The sequence below is a fragment of the Gymnodraco acuticeps genome, unplaced genomic scaffold (genome assembly GCF_902827175.1).
Source record: "Gymnodraco acuticeps unplaced genomic scaffold, fGymAcu1.1, whole genome shotgun sequence".
Taxonomy (NCBI): Eukaryota; Metazoa; Chordata; class Actinopteri; order Perciformes; family Bathydraconidae; genus Gymnodraco; species Gymnodraco acuticeps.
In genome coordinates, this window is record NW_022990028.1 from 225,912 (window position 1) to 247,649 (window position 21,738).

The 21,738-nt window shown below is 46.4% G+C and overlaps 1 protein-coding gene across 1 annotated transcript; it reads left to right on the plus strand.

Moving 5' to 3' along the window:
* The first annotated feature begins 19,714 nt into the window (after positions 1-19,714).
* LOC117545260 (protein ANTAGONIST OF LIKE HETEROCHROMATIN PROTEIN 1-like) lies at positions 19,715-21,487 on the plus strand. The gene is made up of 2 exons (XM_034214991.1): positions 19,715-20,064; positions 20,608-21,487. Exons 1-2 carry the CDS (start codon positions 19,739-19,741, stop codon positions 21,485-21,487), a joined length of 1,206 nt encoding a protein of 401 aa, XP_034070882.1. The 5' UTR covers positions 19,715-19,738.
* Positions 21,488-21,738: the final 251 nt, after the last annotated feature.

Here is a 21,738-nt window from a genome sequence, read left to right on the forward strand (position 1 = left end):
AGTGGACAACTGATCAAGAGTTCCAAGCAGCAACTGGAATCTCGGGACACTCAGCAAACAGCAACAACTGGTTACTGATGGCACAACAAGCCGCGCTAGACACAGGCGATGACTGCCTCGTTTGTATGGGAGCCAGACCCCTGCTCCACATAATTCCTGCCCCGGTAGAACCAAGGTGTATCACTGAAATAATGGGGACAGACAACCCTCAACACAATTGCTCTAAATACGACGTTTACTTCCCTTTAGCCAACGCGGAATTAAAAAAGCCCTTATTCTTTGCAAAAGTTCCGAGGTTGAATTACACCTGTTTCCACACCACAATCAGAAACACCGGGGGGTTCAACAAAACTCTCTGCGACCACATAGTGACACCAACTACACCTGGACGTGGTGTAATCCGAGCAGACATATGGTTCCACTGCGGTGGCAACCAACTCCACGATCGTGTCCCATATAATGCCAGTGGTCTATGTGCACTGGTCACTTTGCTTCTACCAGTGAAAACCTACAAATTAAAAGTTGGGGACATAACAAACCTGGCAGAACAATACCCCTATCATACTACGAACAGAGTCAAACGCGAAGCCATGATTGACCCAGATCCAACATACATAGACGCAATAGGGGTACCACGGGGCGTACCAAGTGACTACAAAATAGCCGATCAAGTAGCGGACGGCTTCACATCCATCATCTGCCCCTGGTGTGTCATCAATAAAAACTCAGACCGCATCAATTACATTCATTATAATATCCAACGCCTAGGAAACCTCACACATGCCGGACTCAAGGCAGTTAGTGAGCAATTGAAAGCCACATCACTCATGGCCTATCAAAACAGAATGGCCCTAGACATGCTCCTAGCAGAAAAAGGCGGAGTATGTGCAATGTTCGGAGAGCAATGCTGCACCTTCATTCCCAACAACACCGCTGCAGATGGCACTCTACAAATAGCACTGGACGGTCTGAAAACCCTCAACTCCCGCATGAAAGATCAATCTGGTATCGACGGTAAATGGGACGAATGGATGTCAGTGTTCGGTAAATACAAAACCCTGGTCACCTCAGTATTGGTATCAATGGCCGTGTTTGCAGCAATTTTGACCTTGTGCGAGTGCTGCTGCATCCCATGTATCCGCTCAATGGTGGACAAAATAATTAGTATCGCCATAGCACCTTCTACTCCCCTGGGCCAACAACTCGCCTTGCTATCCTTAGAAAACAACCCAGACATTGAAGAAGGCGAAGAAGAAGCGGCAGCAATGGACACTTTCCCGACAGCACCACCAGTACCACCGTATGGCAGAATGTGGGAAAGAGAGACAGAAGCCTAAAACAGCTGACATAAATGTACATAAACAATAGCGTTGTTTTGTTGCCCCAATCATTAGAATGGGGCAAAAGGGGGATTGAAGGATAAAGATAAGGCAAATGTGGCAGTGAATATAAGATATAGTGGGCCTATCATGGAAAAGCTAAGACATTGAGCTGTCTGAGTGGAAAAGTACAGTACTGTGTTAAAGTCCAACTGCTGAGAAGCCTCAGTGGAAATATACTATGTGAATACTGTGTGCAACAAAAACGCGGGGTCAACCAGATTAAGAACAGAGGCATCCTGTTATGTCCAAACTGATAAGCCACAAGGTTGCAGAACTCATTATTCTCACACTAAATCACCCACCAAGCAGGCGCAACAGTTCACAAGGGCAGTCTTGTGAGTGAAAGCAAATAAGGAAGTAACAAAAGCGCGCCGAAGGCTAACCTAAGAGTTGCTAGGGTAGCAACGGCAGATTACACCACAAGAAAGCAGCGAAGGTGGGGGCTCCGCTAGGAACAGTATATAAGCAGGATGTATTCAGTACTCGAGGCTCTCTTCAACTGGGATCTTACACTGACGAGCTTGTCACGGTGAGAACTCAAGAAGGAGTCCAAGGCGCTTTGTGGTATAGTATCAGATTGATGTATCTTTGTTGAACTGTGTAATAAAGTGCTTATTTGAAGAAACAATCCATTGGAGTGCAAAGTCTAGTTTTGTACAGCTAACAGAGAATAGTGTCTAGGACACAATTCCTTTTCCCTCAGAACTAAGAAACGGTCATCGGCAGATCCGGACTAGCCATATCCAAACGATCTGCGCGGAGGACGGACCTGGTCCTGTAGACTCCAACACAAGTCTGCAGACAGACGGCAGGCTTTTAGAATGCTTGTTTTCTGAATGGAGCTTGGCTAAGCTAACGTTATATATGCTCCGACCGTCCACACTCACAACAACGGCCTATACAGACATAAATAAACCAGCGACTGTATTCTTCATGACACAGACAGTCTGTGGTTTGTACTTGTTTAACTTTTGTCTAGTTTCTGAACAGATCTGCCTGTCCCCGGCTGTTTGAAGAGCAAGCATGGGAAACAAAAGATAGCATTTACCTGTTTGCATCCAGCTAGCCTCGTTGATACGTTTTGTCTTTTTCACGAGCTTGCTGTGATATATACAAATCGGGTTGGTCCGGTCCAAGGTCTTTAAGTATCAATGTATCTCCCAAACTTCTCCTTTGGAAAGGATTGGAGAGTAGCTCTTGCACGGAATTGGGTGCGGACCGAGGTCCGGCGACTCCACCTGCACACCATTCTAAATACTGCGTCACCTTGGTCACTCACGAGTCTAAAAAACAACTCACGTCACGTAAGCAACGTGGGCGCCAACGTGAGCGCCCTCGTGACCAAAATATTTGACGGCGCTGATTGGCTGAAATTATGTTTCGGCGGCACAATTTACTATTGAGACTTTTGCAACGTGCTGGTTGCTGCTGTTTGTCTCGGGGGCTCCGCCCGGTAATGATAAACTAATGCCATGGGCAAGGCCAGGCAGGAAACATGTGACTTATCAGTACTTTAGACATCGTAACACAATTTTAAACGAGATTTTATTGTAGATTATACATTTTACTGATACCAATTGTATGATATTTACCTTGTTCATTAAAAATAAAAATATAAAATATATATATTTTTTTAATATATATTTTTTTATTTAATATTTTTTTTAATATTTTTTTTTGAATGTGGGAAGAGGTGGGGCGGCGCCCCTATGGGCCGGCCGCCACTGGCATCATGTTTGATGGCGCATTTTTTGATGTTGCACATTCAAAGGTGGTAAACTTAATTAGAACGGGGATACTACCAGAGTTGTTGGGTAAATGGTTTACTGTGCCACGCTTCTCCCCCACTGCAACCTCTGACAAAACATCTGAGGGATATTAAGAAGCTGACAATAAATAAGCTCTTCTTGTCAGACACTTTTTCTTTTGTCTTAATGGTCAGGTTTTTGTGTACCCATTAAGCTTACATATTCATACATGTATTGTGCAATAAATAACTGTATCTAATACTTGCAGATGCATTGTAGTATAAGTAGGAGTATTTAAAAAACCTCAAGGAACAAATACTTGGAAAAAGTTATGTTTATTAGTTAAAAACTGGACATTTTAATGTATTAATTGTAAAGATAATAGAGAGAAGATCCAACATACATAGAAAAGGGAATACACAATAAGCATTTTGTTTCATTTAGCTGACTCTTTTACCAAAAGCGACTTACAAATAGTATCTATCTATTCTGTGGGTACCACAGATGGGCAGACATTACAAAGAGCACAGCAAACTGTGGCTTCATCCACATTTTCACCTAAACTGTTGATATATATGGAGAATAAAAGTGGACCTAAAACAGAAACTTGAGGAACACCATTAGCAATGTTTAACCACTCAGAAGACAACCCATCAAAGTGAACACATTGGGACCTTTCAGAGAGGTAGTTCACAAACTAACCCACTGCATGGCTGGATATGCCGATACTGAGTAGCCTCTGCTTTAAGATGCGATGATCGACGGTATCAAACCCTTTGGAAAGGTCAATAAATAGAGCTGCACAACTCTGCTTATTGTCTAAAATACTCGTAATGTCATTCACCACTTTCATTGTGGCAGTGATGGTGCTATGTTGTTTTCTGAAGCCTGACTGATGTTTAGACAGGATATAATTTTTACATAAAAACTCCTTTACCTGTTCACTAACTAGGCGTTCGAGCACCTTCGCCAGAACTGACAATTTAGAGATTGGCCTATAGTTATTTAAAATAGTTGCCTCCCCTCCTTTTAGTAAAGATAAGACATAAGCTGACTTCCATACTTTTGGAATTGCATTTGTGCTGAGGGAGAGGTTAAAAAGAGTAGTAAGAGGAAGAGCAATACAATCTGCAGCTATCTTTAAAAAGAAAGGTTCTACGTTGTCCGGGCCAGCCGGTTTCTTAGGATCTAGCTTAGATAAGGCTTCATGAACAACATTGACAGTAAAAGGAGTCAAACTGAAAGGGTTTTCCAGACCACATTGTTCAGAGTCACGGATTGGGGTGTTCACAGAAGCAGAGTTAGTCACAGAATCAAACATAGAACCGCAGGACACAAAATGCTCATTAAAGCAATTTAACATAGTGGCCCTGTCCGATATAGTGCCAGATGCTGTGGTAAGGCACGGAGGTAGCTCATTACGGATCTCACCGGTGGATATCGATTTTATTGCTTTCCAAAATTTCCTAGGATTATTTAGGTTTTCTGTGGTAACTGACAAATAGTACTTCGACTTTGCAATTTTGACATTTGAAGTGAAGCTATTCCTTAGCTGCCTAAAACGCAGCCACTCTACCTCTGAGCCTGATTGCCTAGCCTTTGCCCAGGCCTTGTTTCTCTCATGAAGGAGACTAGACAGCTCAGCAGAAAACCAAGGATTGTCTCGTCCCTTTACTCTAAATGTACGCAGGGGTGCATGTCTATCAATGATCTTCATAAAACCAAGATAAAAATAAGACCATGCGGTTTCCACATCAGCAAACAGATCGATTTTACCCCAATCAAAATCAAACAGATCATGCACAAAACCCTGCTCAACAAAATGTTTTTTGTCTCTCTTAATGACAATGCGAGGTTTAACCTTTTGGACCTTAGTGTCCCTAATTGTGGCTACAACACAGTGATCGCTCAGATCATTTGCAAATACTCCCACAGATGAATATTTATGGGGAACATTAGTTCAAATGAGATCAATTAGGGAGGATTTATTAGGGGACTTAATATTTGGGCGAGTAGGACTGTCAACAATCTGAGTAACATTCAAAGAGATACAAAGGTTTTTAAAATCCTCTGACACTGCAGTTAACCAGTCCCAGTTAAAATCTCCAAGTAGCACTATTTCCTTGTAGTCTAGTTGTGATAAAAGATTTGCTAGTGAAGACAAGGAGTCTTTGACAGCTGAGGGTGGTCTGTAACAACTCACTACCATGACCTGTTGACCCTTTGCCACTTCTATATTTATGGCTAAAAATTCAAATTGCTTACTGATCGATTTGGAAACTAATGTGGTTACACTGAACTTATTCTTAACATAAATGGCAACGCCACCACCTTTATTAGGCCGGTCGGTACGATACACATTAAAACCATTTAAGGCAATGTCAGAGGCCAAAATAGATTTGTTTAGCCATGTTTCTGATAAGACAATGACGTCAGCGTCAGTCGATTTTGCCCAGATACGGACAAAATCTAGTTTACCTAACAGACTGCGCACATTCAAGTGGATGAAACCCAACCCAGACCTAGCTTTAAAATCAGCAGGAGTAGCGATCTGACTACTACTACTGGGCGGACCAGGGTTAGGTTGTACATTTCCTGACAGTAATAACAACAAAAAAAACAGGCATCTTTTCCTCTTAAACGACACAAATATATTGTCATCTAATTTAGAAACACCGGGAAAGTCTGCGAGTGTGTGATTAGAGCTTAAGAAGCAGTCCTAAAGAACCATCATCGCAGGAAAATAAAAAAGACAAACATATTTTGTCGAGCAGATTGACTGTGACAAGGCAACCGGTAATTGTTTGAGCAACACATCCGAACCTTTGCAGGGGATGCCCACTGCGGGTGGCAGAACAGACCTGAATCCAGTAGTCTTCTCAGAATGACTAGAGATCTTCTCACAGTCCAAAACAGTTAACAGGCACAGCAGAATCCCGATATGGGCCATTTTCCCAGACCAGCACACAGTATCCGCGATGTTCCTGGAGCAAAATCAGCACAGCAGCAAAGGACAGGCGAAAACAGGAGCGTGGAAGCGCTCCGGTCCCTCCGTGGTATCCCCGGGGTGAAAGCAGGCCTCTGCAACAGCAGAACCAGGACAGGTGGAAAGCAGGCCCCAGCGGTGGTAAAATCCTCCTCCGCACAGCAGCACACGCCCGGTGGAAGCAGGCCAAGCCCGAAGCGTGGATCCACTCCGTCTCTCTGCGACAACTCCGGGGTAAAAACCTCTCCAGTACAGCCGTATTCTACAGGTGGGAGCAGGCCTCCGTAGATCGCAGATCGCAGGCAGCAAACAGGTGGAGCCGCTCCGTCTCTTCGCGACGAGCAGGCCTCCGTAAATCGCAGATCGCATGCAGCAACAGGTGGAGCCGCTCCGTCTCTTCGCGACGTCTCCGGAGGAAAAACACCTCAGTACAGCCGCACTCGACAGGTGGGAGTAGGCCTCCACAGTTCGCAGACAACTAAAACTACTACTTGTATAAGCAGGGATGGCTAAACGTTTGTAAGCAGGAGAGCTAGATGCTGCTAGATGCTAACAGATGCCAGATGCTAACAGGTAAGTGCGAGCCTGTAGAAATTGCGACTGCCTCCAATGACAGCGTAGGTGTCATGCAGACTACAGTATTACCGCATTACCGCCCGCGTTTATTCTCCCGTTAGCTCCGGGTTAGCTCACATGGCAGCGGCCGCTGTAAAGTACTCACTGTCTGACTGTCACACAAGCAGCTGATAAATATTCCCCATCCCCATCAGTGAATGTGTTTCAGTATGAATTGATGCTGTTCGGCATCACAACGCTGTTATGAGAGGTTCTCTGGCATTCTACAGGTGATGTTAGCATAGCAACCGAAGCTAATCAGACTATCTTGACTACTTGTTGCTATCATATTGTGGCATAAGCCGTTTTCTACACGCATATTTTACCGGCGTAGTTTTCGTTATGATTTTACTTGTGATGGCCACATGGAGCTGTTGGGTTCAGAATTCCAGAAAAGACAGACAACTTCTAAGTTTAACTATTTATTGTAAAGAGAGCAAAATATATATATTACTTAGCCAAGGACTCATCACGTCTTTGGGAATCACAGGCAGCAATGCTGTAATCTGTAACCACCAAATCCGTCAAGAGCCTCGAACCTCGTGCGACAATACATTTTATTACACAGGGCGTTGCCCGTAAATGTTTTGATTGGTCAAGACTAGCTGAAGAGATACCATGGTTTAGACTTGGTTCTCTTTGGTTGGTGTGCAGACTCAGATAGAGTCTCTTCGCAACACGATCCTCCAATCAGCATTCGGCCGGCCTGTGGAAGTCCCTCCCTACTCTGGCACTGTCACAGCTGCTGCCTTCTTGGTCCTCTTAACTGTGCTAATCTGTGTTGTATGTAAATGAGCTGTGCGGTTGCCCTGACGTGATTGGCTGCCATCTCCTGGTCCGCCTCCTGAAGATTGTGATTGGAGCACGCCGGGCCCGACGCACTCCAATCGCAGCGCACAGCCGGCACACACCTGCTGGAGATCACTACAAAGCCTGGGGACAATTATTACAAATTCAAAATGGCAGCAAACAAGGGATAATTCAAGTGGCAGCTCCAAATACAAACCTCAACAAGGTAAGAAGTCCCATCATATTTCAAGGTTTTTTCTGATTTAGATATCTTCAAATTTCATATAAACGTCCACTCAGATTCAACTACGTTATGCACCAATACACCTCAGTGAATTGCTTGCATGGGTAAAAATTAGGGCTGTCAGTCGATTAAAATATTTAATCGCGATTAATCGCATGATTGTCCATAGTTAATCGCGATTAATCGCAAATTAATCACACATTTTTTATCTGTTCTAAATGTACCTTAGAGGAATATTTTTCAAGTTTGTAATACTCTTATCAACATATGAGTGGACAAATATGCTTTATGCTAATGTTTATTATCATTTGAACAATGACAAATATACTCATGAATATTAAACACAACAACCTCTGAACTATACAAATATTCGCCTCAATTCAACCTGGAACCTCTCTCATACAATACAAATTGTGTGTGTGTGTGTGTGTGTGTGTGTGTGTGTGTGTGTGTGTGTGTGTGTGTGTGTGTGTGTGTGTGTGTGTGTGTGTGTGTGTGTGTGTGTGTGTATGTGTGTGGGTTTGCCTTCCTATTCTTGTGTGGACCAACCCCTGGACATCCAACCTTACTTGTGAGGACATTTCTTTTTGTGAGGACCTTTTGGCCGGTCCACACAAGCAAAATGCTTGAAAATTCTAGGTTGAGCTTATTTGGTTTAATTGAATGCTCTGTGTGAATTTCAGAAACTGTCCTCATAGACATAGAAAACTCAGAAAAGTGTGTGACGGAAACTGTCCTCATAGACATAGAAAACTCAGAAAAGTGTGTGTCGGCCAGCGCTCTTGGGCTCCCCCTACAGGTGGACTGGCAGGCGGAATTTTCTGATTGGCTAAGGCAGCTGAATTGTATGATTGGCTAATTTCAGTCATGTGAGACCATGACAGTAAGGCTGCAGAGGAACAAACTATAAACTAGACATGCAGTACATTTAAACTAGAACAAAACAGAAAATATATCTTTTAAGAAAATATTAAGTTTATTTTTTCTACAAATTAAATTATAAGGTATTATTAAAATGAAACAGTGAACAAAAAATTCCAGTGCAACTGTATAATTAGAACTACAATAACAATTACTAATACTAAAAACACTGATATAATTGCTTGAATAGTTGGAATATAACTAAGTACATTTAAAAAAAGAAAGAAAGTCTATTAGTTTAAATTTAAATAAAATGACCTACATTCTAAACAATTGATTGGAGTAAGTCATTTGCTGAAATAATTAAAAATTCTCTAGTTGCAGTCCTATACAAAACAGTTAAAATAAGCTTTGCCTCATAATCATTTTTTTGGAACCTGGATACTGATTGCTCCCAATATAACAATATTAGAGTTTTTTTAATTGGATTGGAATAAGAATTAGATTTATTATCAAATTGAGGTATTTAAAAAAAAAAAAAAGAAGTCCCGACCAGGATTTCAACCAGTCATCTACTGTATCAAAGTCAGCTTCTTTATCCACTGTACTAAGCAGTTATTGATGCATATATTTACATTTATATTATTATATACATACATATAGGCTTTATTTGTCATGTGCACATAAACTACTAACTACAATGTAGAAATGAAAATTAAATGATTATGTCCCCGACTCCTCCAACAATGCAACATGAATATATATATATATGATTTTGGTAACACTTTATATTAAGGTACACAAATTAACCATCAACTAGTTGTTAATTAGCATGCATATTAGCAGTATAATGGCTCTCTATTAGTCATTATACAACACTTATTAATGCCGTATTCTACATGACCATATTCTACAAGTAATAAGCCATTAGTTGAGAGTTTTTCCTCAATAACACTCTAATTAGTGCTTATTTATTGCAAGTAAGGAAGTTGTTGTACATGAGTTTTGGTCTTAATATGCGCTGCTTAATATGGGCGTAATAAGGCAGTAGTAGCACAAGAATAGTAATTCTCCCATAATAACACTTAACAAATATGATCTATTCTTATGGAACAAGACATGAAACTATAAGTGTTAATTGTGTCTAAATAACTCAAAATTAGGTATTTATAATATGTTTTGGGGTATTGACAGTTCAGCTACCAATAGCAAGGTGATATTGACCTGTATGTTTCATATTTGCACATTTATATTTTTGTAAAATGTGTACTGAAGGTTAGACCCGGGTACAGGAAGTAGGAGAACGTGAACGGAATATAATGGCAGTAGACATCCATGAGTACACTGCCACTAATTTTCCCTATGCAACCTGAAGAGTAAAAGGGTCAAGTCCGTCAGAAAGCAATGACTGTAAGTGTGGCTGAGGAAGCAGATCGTTTTTTCCTGGCTACACAACAGCCCGGTGCAGAGACGTAAGCCGTGACGCTCAGCGGCCCATCTGCAGTCAAGAAAGCGTGGCGGAGGCAGGACACGGCTGTATCGAGCCGGCGTGGAGACACCGGAGAGTGCTTTTACCACGCACGTTTCGGGACAATGGCGAAGAAATGCATCGCCCCGTGCAGCTACAAACCCCCGGGAAACGGAGGGGCCGGCGGTCAGTAGTGGCCCTGAGCGTCGGCGGCACGTGCAGGCTCCTCTTCGTCAGCGACAGCGTTTCGGGGAGCCTGTTTCTGTGTGACACAGGCACTCAACGGAGCGTAGTTCCAGCGTCGAGTGAAGACGTCACCCGGGGTGGGCACGGACCGCGATTGACGACGGCTAACGGTGGTCCCATTCGCACGTACGGCGTGAGGCCTATGTGTTTGTGCATCGGAGGACAGCGTTTCAGCTGGGATTTTGTGACAGCGGACATTTCTTTTCCCCTCCTCGGAGCGGATTTTTTGTGTGCTCATGGACTCTTAGTGGACGTTAAGAATAGGCGTTTGGTTGATGCCTTAACGTTTTCTTCCCTCGTGTGCACACTTGGCAGCGCAGCGCAGCGCAGCGCAGCTGTCGGGCTCGCTGTCGGGGGCAGACACGTTTCTCAGACTGTTGGCCGAGTTTCCAGACCTGTCGCTGCCCACCTTCTCTGCGCTTACCACTAAGCATGGCGTGGAGCACCACGTCACTACCGAGGGGCCTCCTGTCTACGCCAGGGCCCGGCGGTTGAACCCTTCTAAGCTGGCTGTAGCGAGGGCGGAGTTCGCAACCATGGAGCGCCTGGGCATTGTCCGCCGCTCCGACAGTCCTTGGGCTTCTCCCCTGCACGTCGTCCCCAAACCGAACGGCCGGTTCCGCCCGTGCGGGGATTACCGCCGACTCAACGACGCCACTACGCCTGACCGCTATCCGGTGCCGCACATTCAGGACTTTTCGGCACATCTGGCCGGTACGGGGGTGTTTTCCAAGGTGGACCTGGTGCGTGGATACCACCAGGTGCCCATGCACCCTCTGGACATTCCCAAGACAGCAGTGATAACGCCTTTTGGACTTTTTGAGTTCCTGCGGATGCCTTTTGGACTCAAGAATGCTGCTCAGACGTTCCAGCGCCTGATGGATTCGGTGCTGCGGGACCTGCCGTTTGTGTTTGTCTACCTCGACGACATACTCGTCGCCAGCGCTTCAGTGCAGGAGCACCTGTCCCACCTCCGAGCCCTTTTCACGTGGCTCAACGAACACGGATTAATCATCAATCCTGCAAAGTGCCAGTTCGGGGTGTCTGACATTGATTTTTTGGGGCACCGCGTCACGGCACCTCTGCCGGCGAAGGTGGAGGCTGTTGCGGCTTTTCCTTGCCCGCTCACAGCCCGGTCGCTCCGTGAGTTTCTGGGGATGGTGACCTTCTACCACCGTTTCATCGCCCGAGCCGCACACATCATGCGGCCGCTGTATGAACCATTGAAGGGCAAGACCGCCGTCCAGGCGATCGACTGGACGGCAGAGGCGGACGTTGCTTTTGCTGAGGTCAAGACCGCGTTGGCTCAGGCGGCTTTGCTGGCACACCCATCATCTACGGCTCCCATCTCCATCACCACGGACGCGTCGGACTACGCGGTCGGCGCAGTGCACGAGCAGTGGGTGGAGGGCGCTTGGCAGCCGCTCGCCTTTTTCAGCCGCCAGCTGACGCCCAGAGAACGCAGGTACAGCGCTTTTGACCGTGAGCTCCTGGGTCTTTATTTGGCCGTGCGGCACTTCCGTTTCATGCTGGAAGGCCGGGAGTTTACGGCGTTTGTCGACCACAAGCCACTTTCGCCATGTCTAAAGTGGGGGAGCCTTGGTCGGCACGTCAGCAGCGGCAGCTTTCCTACATCTCTGAGTTCACCACAGACATTAAGCACGTGGCTGGCAAGTCGAACATGGTTGCAGATTGCCTCTCCAGAGTCGTCATCGGAGCCGTCCAGTTGGGCCTGGACTATACCTGCATGGCGGCGGACCAGGTCACAGACCCCGGTGTCCAGGCTCTGAAGGTGGAGGGCGCGGGGCTGCGCTTGGAGGACATGGTGTTCGGCGACGCGGGCGTTACCCTCCTGTGTGACGTCTCCACAGGCCTGTCGCGGCCAGTCGTTCCCGCCAGCTGGAGGCGCTCTGTGTTCGAGGCAGTGCACGGACTGTCACACCCCGGCGTTAAGCCTTCGGTGCGCTTGGTGGCCGCGAAGTTCGTCTGGCATGGGCTGAAAAAGGACGTGAGGACTTGGGCTGGTGAGTGCGTGGCTTGTCAGCGCGCTAAGGTGCACCGCCACACGAAGGCCCCTTTGGAGCGTTTTCTGGTGCCTGAGAGGAGGTTTGACCACGTCAACATCGACCTGGTTGGTCCATTGCCCTCCTCTCAGGGCTTTTCCTACCTCCTCACCATGGTGGACAGGACGTCCCGTTGGCCGGAGGCGGTCCCGCTCGTTTCGACGTCGGCCGTGGACGTTGCCCGGGCCTTCATTGCAACGTGGGTGTGTCGTTTTGGCACCCCGTCGGACATTTCCTCAGACAGGGGCTCTCAGTTCACGTCCGAACTCTGGAACGCCGTGGCAGGCGGTTTGGGGGTTAAGCTGCACAGGACTACCGCTTACCAACCTCAGGCTAACGGCCTCTGCGAGCGCTTCCATCGCTCCATGAAGGCGGCCCTCAAAGCCGGCCTTAAGGACGGGAATTGGGAGTGCCCTGGGTGATGCTGGGCCTGAGGACTGCGCCTAAAGAAGACCTGCAGTGCTCTACGGCTGAGATGGTCTACGGGCAGCCGTTGAGAGTTCCAGGGGATTTCCTCCCTAACGCATCGGCTCCCTGGTCGGCGTCGGCCGAGCGGGCTTTCCTGCAGGACGCCGCTGAGGCCTTTGCTCCGATCCCTACTACTCAGCACGGTACTCAGGTGTCCCAGGTTCCCGCAGAGCTCCGCTCGGCGGAGCACGTGTTAATCTGGCACGATGCGCACAGAGGCCCCCTGCAGCCCCCTTATGATGGGCCTTTCCGGGTCTTGGAGCACGGGGACAAGCACCTGGTGGTCGACCTTGGTGGCAAGGCCGAGCACGTCTCGGTGGACCGGGTGAAGGCTGCTCACATGGACTTGGACCAGCCTGTGGTGCTGGCTCGACCTCCTCGACGGGGCCGCCCCCCGGCCTCGTCCCCTGTCACGGATTTAAGACCTGTTGTTCCGGTCCCTCCCCTTCCGGGGGCCGCACAGGCGGAAGTCACTTTTCCGACTCCCGTGCTCAGGAGTCGTGGGAGTCGGCGTGTCGTTCCTCCCCGCCATGCTGATTTTGTTTATGTGTGAATTCTGGGGGGGCTTGTGTGGTGACACGTTATTGGACATAATTCACCTCGCTTATTGTGTTGCCACACGGACCCTTTAGTGGGGAACACCTGTAGCTTTAGCTGCCATTCCTGCTAGCTCATCAGGCAGAGCAGTGCATGTGTTAACCTCTCTGATAGTAATGGATAATAAAGATTGGAACTCCCTTCTTAATACACCGCCTCCGACTCTCTTTTCACGGCACTACAATACACAAAATAACCATTTCTCTCAAATATTGTTCACAAATCTGAAAAGATCTGTGATAGTGAGCACTTCTCCTTTGCAGAGATAATCCATCCCACCTCACAGGTGTGGCATATCAAGATGCTGATTAGACAGCATGGTTATTGCACAGGTGTGCCTTAGGCTGGCCACAATAAAAGGCCACTCTGAAAACCAGTCAGTATTTGGTGTGACCACCATTTGCCTCACGCAGTGCAACACATCTCCTTCGCATAGAGTTGATCAGGTTCTTGATTGTGGCCTGTTAACCCTAACATGTCAGTGGGTGACATGTTAGGGTTAAGCAGGCGGTAACTGCGGCGCTGTGCATGTAACTCTGAATTTAACAATGGGGTCTAACGATCACATATGATCTTCGGGTGGTATATCCTTACAATATTATAACAAGAAAAACAGTTTTAACAACTTATTTTGGTACTTACAAGTTAAACCATGTGTGGAATCCCTTCGCTTGCAAGAGCCGCCATGTTGGATGGATTTTTCTCGATTCGTCGCAACATCATGAAGTAATGACGTCAGACGCTGCGTGACTGTTCATTCAGAAGCATAGCTCAGAAGTTATAATTCAAATTTGAATATTCACTCATAAACTATGATCCACATCAAATTAAACAGCACTTTTCGTTAAAAGTTTATTGTTCGGTTGACTTGATATTTGGTTTTGATTGCAGTACCCATAATACTTATGAGTTAGTAGCAGCGATGTGCAGTCAGGGGAGGCAGAGCCTCACCTATCATACTCCAATGTAACGGAAAAACAACTAAAGAAAAACTAAATAATAATAAAATGTCTCCACTGATCTGTGTTGTAAATGTGATTTATGTATGATTCCAATCGCTTTTTATAGTCAAAATTAGCAAATTTGCCGAGCTCCGCTACAACTACGGGGCGCGATGAGAAGAGAGGCAGGGACGAGCTCTGCCTCTCGTAAGCCCAAAGTAACTGGCTGGAGCGCGGGCACTAATTTAGCGCGGGCACTTATTTTGTGAGCGCGCTCAAGCCAGTTACTGTGTGGTGAGGTGAGGCACAGATGAGATCTGCCTCACCTCAGAATGCGTCACCCCACAGAAACTGGCTGGAAAGCGGGCCCTAAGCGCATGCCTGCACCATCTCACTGTATGTCACCAATGTAATGTTTGTAGATCCCTTTATTACATTTATCCTCGCCATCCATAGTCTCTAAATAACTTATTTCACGTATATATGATATTTAGGCTCGCTGGTCTCATCATACAACGGCAATGAAAAAAGCACCAGGGGAGGCAGCCATAACCTCTGCCGCACTGAAGGGGGCGCAAGTGAGCCCAAAGGTTCTTGTTGCTACTGTTATTCAACGCAGAGACGGAACGCAAACAACAAACTAGACTTTTGAAACTAGAGGAAGATAAGGAGGACTTTTACAAAAAAGTAATAGAGATTGTTGTCCAGAAGGATAGCATGGGCTTCATCTTCAAGTCAAGGTAAGACCACAATTGTAATGCAAATGGAATCTTACTAAGAAAGAACAATCCAATATTTAAATTGTGGGTAGGCCTATCCTTTTTTTGAACGGTCTGTTTAAAATGAATTGAAGCATCAGACTAAAAAAGCTTTTGAAAATAACCGAATATTTCGATTAAGGTCAAAATATAATATTTGTAAATCTGACTCTGAAAGAGTCAGTGCCTCACCATCCATGAACCTCACCGCACGTCACTGGTTAGTAGTACTGTTGGGGTTTACAGTGTGGACGTAGAGTCTGGGCCGCTTCAAGTATTCTACAAAAAATGTATTAAAAAATACAACATTAATAGTTCTTCAACATCTTCTTAACAAGAACGGTTCTTCACAACATAACTATTTACAGTTGCTCTTGCCTACTCCTTGCTGGTAGACCTGGGTTGCTGTCGGATAATCCAAAAATCAGCTCCTAACGTCTAACCCTATCGTCTATTCCTTGACCTCTGAGTGAAACGTCACGGGGTTAAGGGATAGTGGATAGGAGAATTCAAAAGGACTTAGGAGAAGAGACTGCGGTACTTTAGAGAATCGACTGCACTTTCACTATCCGACGTGTTTATGATGCGCCAGCGGATGTCATGAATGTGCGTCTGCTGCTGTGGGGAAACTATGGAAACTACAGTTTTCTATACAGCAGACTACAACATGGATGTTCAATAAGGAGGGACTACTGTAAACTCATCTAGAGACTCTGCACCGTGCTCTGATGCTGTTGCTTTATGCTTTATGAACGTGGACAACAGAGAAACATATTCTTCATGACCAAAGTTGGAATTGAAATAAAAAAGGAAAGTGAAACTTCTGCTCGTCACCCTCTCCCTCCGGTCTACATTAATACAAATGATCCCAATACGTATGATTGATGAAAAGATAAATCAATACAGATGTATTTATTATAAACGTTAGTCCTTAACATCTATCACTGTGTATATCACCATTCAAACATCTTTTAAAAGTTGAACAAACCCCACACAGCTCAGTAAACACTGTGAGATGTTGACTTTATTTGATAATTTCAGTAAAAACTAACGTTCATATTTCTCTTTTTGATTATAATACTGATGAACGTTCAGAACAAAGCACTTTGGCAACTTACCACATACGTTTTAAAAAGCTTAATAAGCACCGTAACGTTCATGATATCATTTCTCCGTCATAATCGGTTGTTTCCGTGAACGGCCGACTGTTGAGTGACGGCAAATGCTGCGGCTGCAATGCATTGTGGGGCAGCATTTTCTCCTCTCCTTTCAGTGAGGGAGGTCCAGTGGTTCCTAAGCTAAAGGAGGTTATAAAGGAAGCTTTAAACCTCCATTCCTTTCATTTAGAGAATTGGAACGGAACTTATCATGGCTGCCACTGAGGGACTTCCGGGTCATTTCACTCCGTTAGGAAGGTTCCTAAGCTAAATGGACTATTGGAACGCAACCCTGCTGTTAGTCAGGACAAAGAAATCACTCTGATTGGCTGTTCAGCTTAGCGAGTCAGTGCATGAGAAGCGAAGCGGAAGTGAGCGACCAAAACAAACGACAGACGGTTAATCTTTTTCATTTTCATCTCACCTGGACGCAAGAGTTTATTTTTTATGTTTACATGTTTTCGATCAACGAGAGAGAGTGAAAATGGAACCCAGACGCTATTTGCTGTTTGTTTATATCACGCAGCCTGTTCTTCTTCTCTCGGTGTATAGTCTGTCTTCCGGTTGTTGCCTCTTTTGAATGACGAATACACACTAGCGCTGCCTGCTGGTAAGGACAGTTATTGCCACTCGTCAACTGAAGTCTTTGCGGAGCGTTCGTAGGCGGGCGGCGTAGCCGACGTAAAAGTCGGGACGCCTTCGGTAGCTCCTAAGTTCTAACCCTATCTCCTATTCCTTGACCTCTGAGTGAAAGGTCACGGGGTTAAGGGATAGTGGATAGGAGAATTAAAAAGGACTTAGGAGAAGAGACTGCGGTACTTTAGAGAATCGACTGCACTTTCACTATCCGACGTGTTTATGATAATAATAATAATTCCTTACATTTATTATAGCCCTTTTCAATGACTCAAAGCGCTTTACATATACACACATTACACATATATCATACATGCAATGGTCAGATACTGTGGACAATACCCACAGGAGCAAGTTCAGGTGAAGTGTCTTGCCCAAGGACACACCGGCTTTACAGACGCAGCAGCGGCGGGTTTCATTGCACAGCGCACTGCGCCACACCGTCCATCTTCACGCCTCGAGGTCATCGAGGCGCTTTTACAAGTACACATTGGTATTATATGTACTGTGGACAATACCCACAGGAGCAAATCCGGGTGAAGTGTCTTGCCCAAGGACACAACGGCCTGACGCAGTGGCGGCAGGAGTGGGTTTCGAACTGGAGTTCCCCAGCACCCCCCTTGATCTGAAGATCGGATGCACAGACCACTGTGCCACCCGTCCCAAATGCGCCAGTGGACGTCATGAATGTGCGTCTGCTGCTGTGGGGAAACTATGGAAACTACAGTTTTCTATACAGCGGACTACAACATGGATGTTCAATAAGAACGAGGGACTACTGTAAACTCATCTAGAGACTTTGCACCGTGCTCTGATGCTGTTGCCCTAGGGTAACCCTAACCCTATTTAGAGAGAATGGACGTCCATTCTCGGGAGACGTCTGACAGTGGTGCGGTTACCCAAAGTGACAGACCTAATTGTACCTCTATTTAGAGGCAATGGACTTCCACTCTCGGGAGAGCCCCAAACGACGGACTGTAAGCAGGGTGCCACACTCAAAGGCAAGCAGAGATCCAGGGTGATGCACATGGCTTTCTTACCCAGGAATGAGTGTGTGAAACCTGGGGAACATGTACAGGAATCTGTCCATTTCATCCACATTTGACTCATGAAATGTACAGGAACATAGGTACGGCAGAGTCACTGCTCACAGGCAGAGATCCAGGGTGATGCACATGGCTTTCTTACCCGGGAATGAGTGTGTGAAAGCTGGGGAAAAGTTATGTGAATACAAGGGCGGAGAGAGCAGCAGCAGCAGGCTGTGACCCAGACAGCTCCTTCCAGCACCTCGCTCTCTCCCACCCAGAGGACAGGCTGCTTCGCAGCACTATGTAACCCAGGTATGTAACAGCTTGAAACCTGTCCATTTCATCCACATTTGACTCATGTAATGTACGGCGGAGTCACTGCTGTAAGCAGGGTCCCACACTCACAGGCAGAGATCCAGGGTGATGCACATGGCTTTCTTACCCGGGAATGAGTGTGTGAAAGCTGGGGAAAAGTTATGTGAATACAGGGGCGGAGAGAGCAGCAGCAGCAGGCTGTGACCCAGACAGCTCCTTCCAGCACCTCGCTCTCTCCCACCCAGAGGACAGGCTGCTTACAGAGTCACTGGTCCCACACTCACAGGCAGAGATCCAGGGTGATGTACATGGGTCAGAAAAAGTCTAAGTTAACTTTTGGAAGAACCATAAAAAAGGGTGAAAATGGATAAAATGTACCCCAAAATAGTGTCTCTTAAGGCGGATATAGTCCCCTGACAACTCCCGTTACATTCCTCCAGAGTCAGAAAAAGTCTAAGTTAACTTTTGGAAGAACCAGAAAAAAGGGGTGAAAATGGATAAATTGTACCCCAAAATAGTGTCTCTTAAGGCGGGTAAAAGTGATGTGAATATGGGGTGACGTATATGGACACTTGAGCACCAGCAAGACCCCCACCTCCATAACCTTGTGCACCAGGCGAACCTGTGTACCCACACTTAAGCACTCCCCCACGGACTAAACCAAGAGGGAACACCGGTCAGAAGTTGGTAACACTGAATAACAAAAATGCCATTAAAACTGCTATGCACGAAGGATTTTAGTCCGAGATGAGTGCTTATCTGTGGGTATCTTGTGTCAGCTTCGTGGACCCCAATTTAAAAGGAAATGTCCATGATATTGACAAACATATTAATATACAGAATGATGATTATTTTACCCTCAGACACATGCATAGAGCACCCCCAAGTGTTGGTTTACAGTTGGTAAAATGTGTCCTGCCGGTGACAGGGACTTTGCATTGGAAGTTGACATCACATTTCCATTGTGCGGACATGTGTACATTTGAAGGACAAGTCCCATGTTAACTCTGTCCATAAGGCAGACCTTTTCCTTACATGAGCAAACAGGCTATGTCAGACTTCCATGAAATACACCGGGAAAATCACCTCTCTGTGGCCGCTCCAAGACCCCCAAATCACGGACTAAGCAGCTCCAGCATCTGTCCCTGACATGCGTACTTCCATAACATCGCGCACCTTGGGTCCCCGGGCTCCCGAACTTAAGCACTCCCCCACGGATTAAACCCAGATGATCACACCCTCAAGAACCTCGTGCCCCTGGGAACCTTACGGGCCGGCCACACTACAAGCGTAAAATTCGCTTCCAACGCCCCAAGATTTACGCTTGGGGCGTTTCTTCGAGCCCCGCGACCAACAACCAATCAGAATCTCCATGTGAATCTCCCGCCCCGGAAATACAAAGTGAAAAACCCCGGTTCTTCTCCACTATTGCTAAAATGGATGCCGGTGTTGTAGCAAGGGTAAGCAGGGTAACTCGTGTGTGTGCAAGGTTGCATTTAGTGTATACATTGTCTCGCATGAGGCCGTGTAGTGTGCGTCGCTTCTGGGTACACCCGATACTCCGAAAGCGTCTACAAAGGGGGGAATACCACCTTCTCGTCCAGGAGCTCCGTCTCGATGACCGCCTTTTTCAGAGGTACTTCAGGATGAGCAAGGAGGTGTTCGACGAGTTGCTCGGAAAGGTGGGCCCACTGATTACAAAGGTGGACACCCATCTGCGTATGTCAATCGGCCCCGCCGAGCGACTCGCCATCTGCCTACGGTACGTTTTGTGTATTTCTACTTCTTTAATCTGACTCTGTATAGAAGGAGAGAGAATGCACGAATGATGACTGAAGTCTGTGATTTAGTTCAGATGGGTAACATTAATTAAGATATCTAGGTAAACACAGTATTGCTCCCCTGTGTACATGGCGTGTGTGTCTGTGTCTGTGATCAATGTGTGTGTGGGGATCTGTGTGTCTGTCTGTGTTCAATGTGTGTGTCTGTGTGTCTGTGTTCAATGTGTGTGTCTGTGTTCAATGTGTGTGTCTGTTCAATGTGTGTGTGTTCAATGTGTGTGTCTGTGTTCAATGTGTGTGTGTCTGTGTTCAATGTGTGTGTCTGTTCAATGTGTGTGTGTCTGTGTTCAATGTGTGTGTCTGTTCAATGTGTGTGTGTCTGTGTTCAATGTGTGTTCAATCTGTGTCTGTGTTCAATGTGTGTGTCTGTGTTCAATGTGTGGAGGGGGGGGATCTGTGGTCTGTGTGTGTGTGGGGTCTGAATAAATATATTTTGTAATCATGTATATATCTTTTTTTCTCAGGTACCTGGCAACTGGTGACTCGTACGCGACGATAGCCTTCAGCTATCGGGTCGGGCGTTCTACAGTGGCAGTCATTGTCAAGGAGGTTGCGGGGGCCATCTGGACCGCCCTGGTCGAGGAGTGCATGCCGGTACCACAGGTGGAGGATTGGAGAGCCATCGCTGCTGGGTTCCAGGAGCGCTGGGAGTTTCCCAACTGTGTTGGTGCCATAGATGGGAAGCACGTCGTTATCCAGGCTCCAGCAAATGCAGGTTCCCTCTACTTTAATTATAAGTCCACCCACTCCTTGGTACTGCTGGCTGTGGTGGATGTTGGAGGCTTTGGGAGGAGCAGCGACATTGGGAGCCTGCGGAATTCTGCATTTGGAGAGAGCCTCCGAGACGGCAGTCTGCAGCTACCACCTGACACCGTCATCGCAGGATCAGAGCGGCGGGGCCCTCTCCCCCATGTCTTCGTTGGAGATGAGGCATTTCCGCTGCTGGACAACCTTCTGCGTCCATTCCCTGGACGTCACCTCAACCGTGAAAGGAGGTTATTTAACTACCGCCTCAGCCGTGCCAGGTTGGTGGTTGAATGTGCGTTTGGCATCCTCTCAACCCAGTGGAGAATGCTCAGGCGTGTCATCACCACCAGCCCCGAGGTGACGGAGTTGTGTGTGAAGGCTGCCTGTGTGTTGCATAACTTCCTCCTCAGGAAGACCATTGATATGCCATCACGCACACCTATCGCAAGGTCCACGGATGAAGTTACTCCAACCCTGTGTGATGCACCGAGGATGGGCTCCAACAATGCCACACGGCGATCCATCCAACAGCGGGAGACCTTCTGCTCCTACTTCAACGAGGAGGGGGCAGTGCGATGGCAGGCAAATGTGGTGTAGGCCCATATTTGTCTCCAAACCAAAAAGCTCTTTTAAGAGCTACCCATTTTCTTTAAAAAGCAAATATTCCAAATGAGCCATTTTAAAATCAACCATTCCTAATAAACATGTTTCTTGAATTGATATGATATAACTAACAACCTTTTTCCTTCAGCCCTGTTTTTAGTGATAAACCACTCATAATTTTCATCAGGGTTTCACCTGAATAATTACAGAAGACAGCACATTATATATCGACATACAAGAAGCTC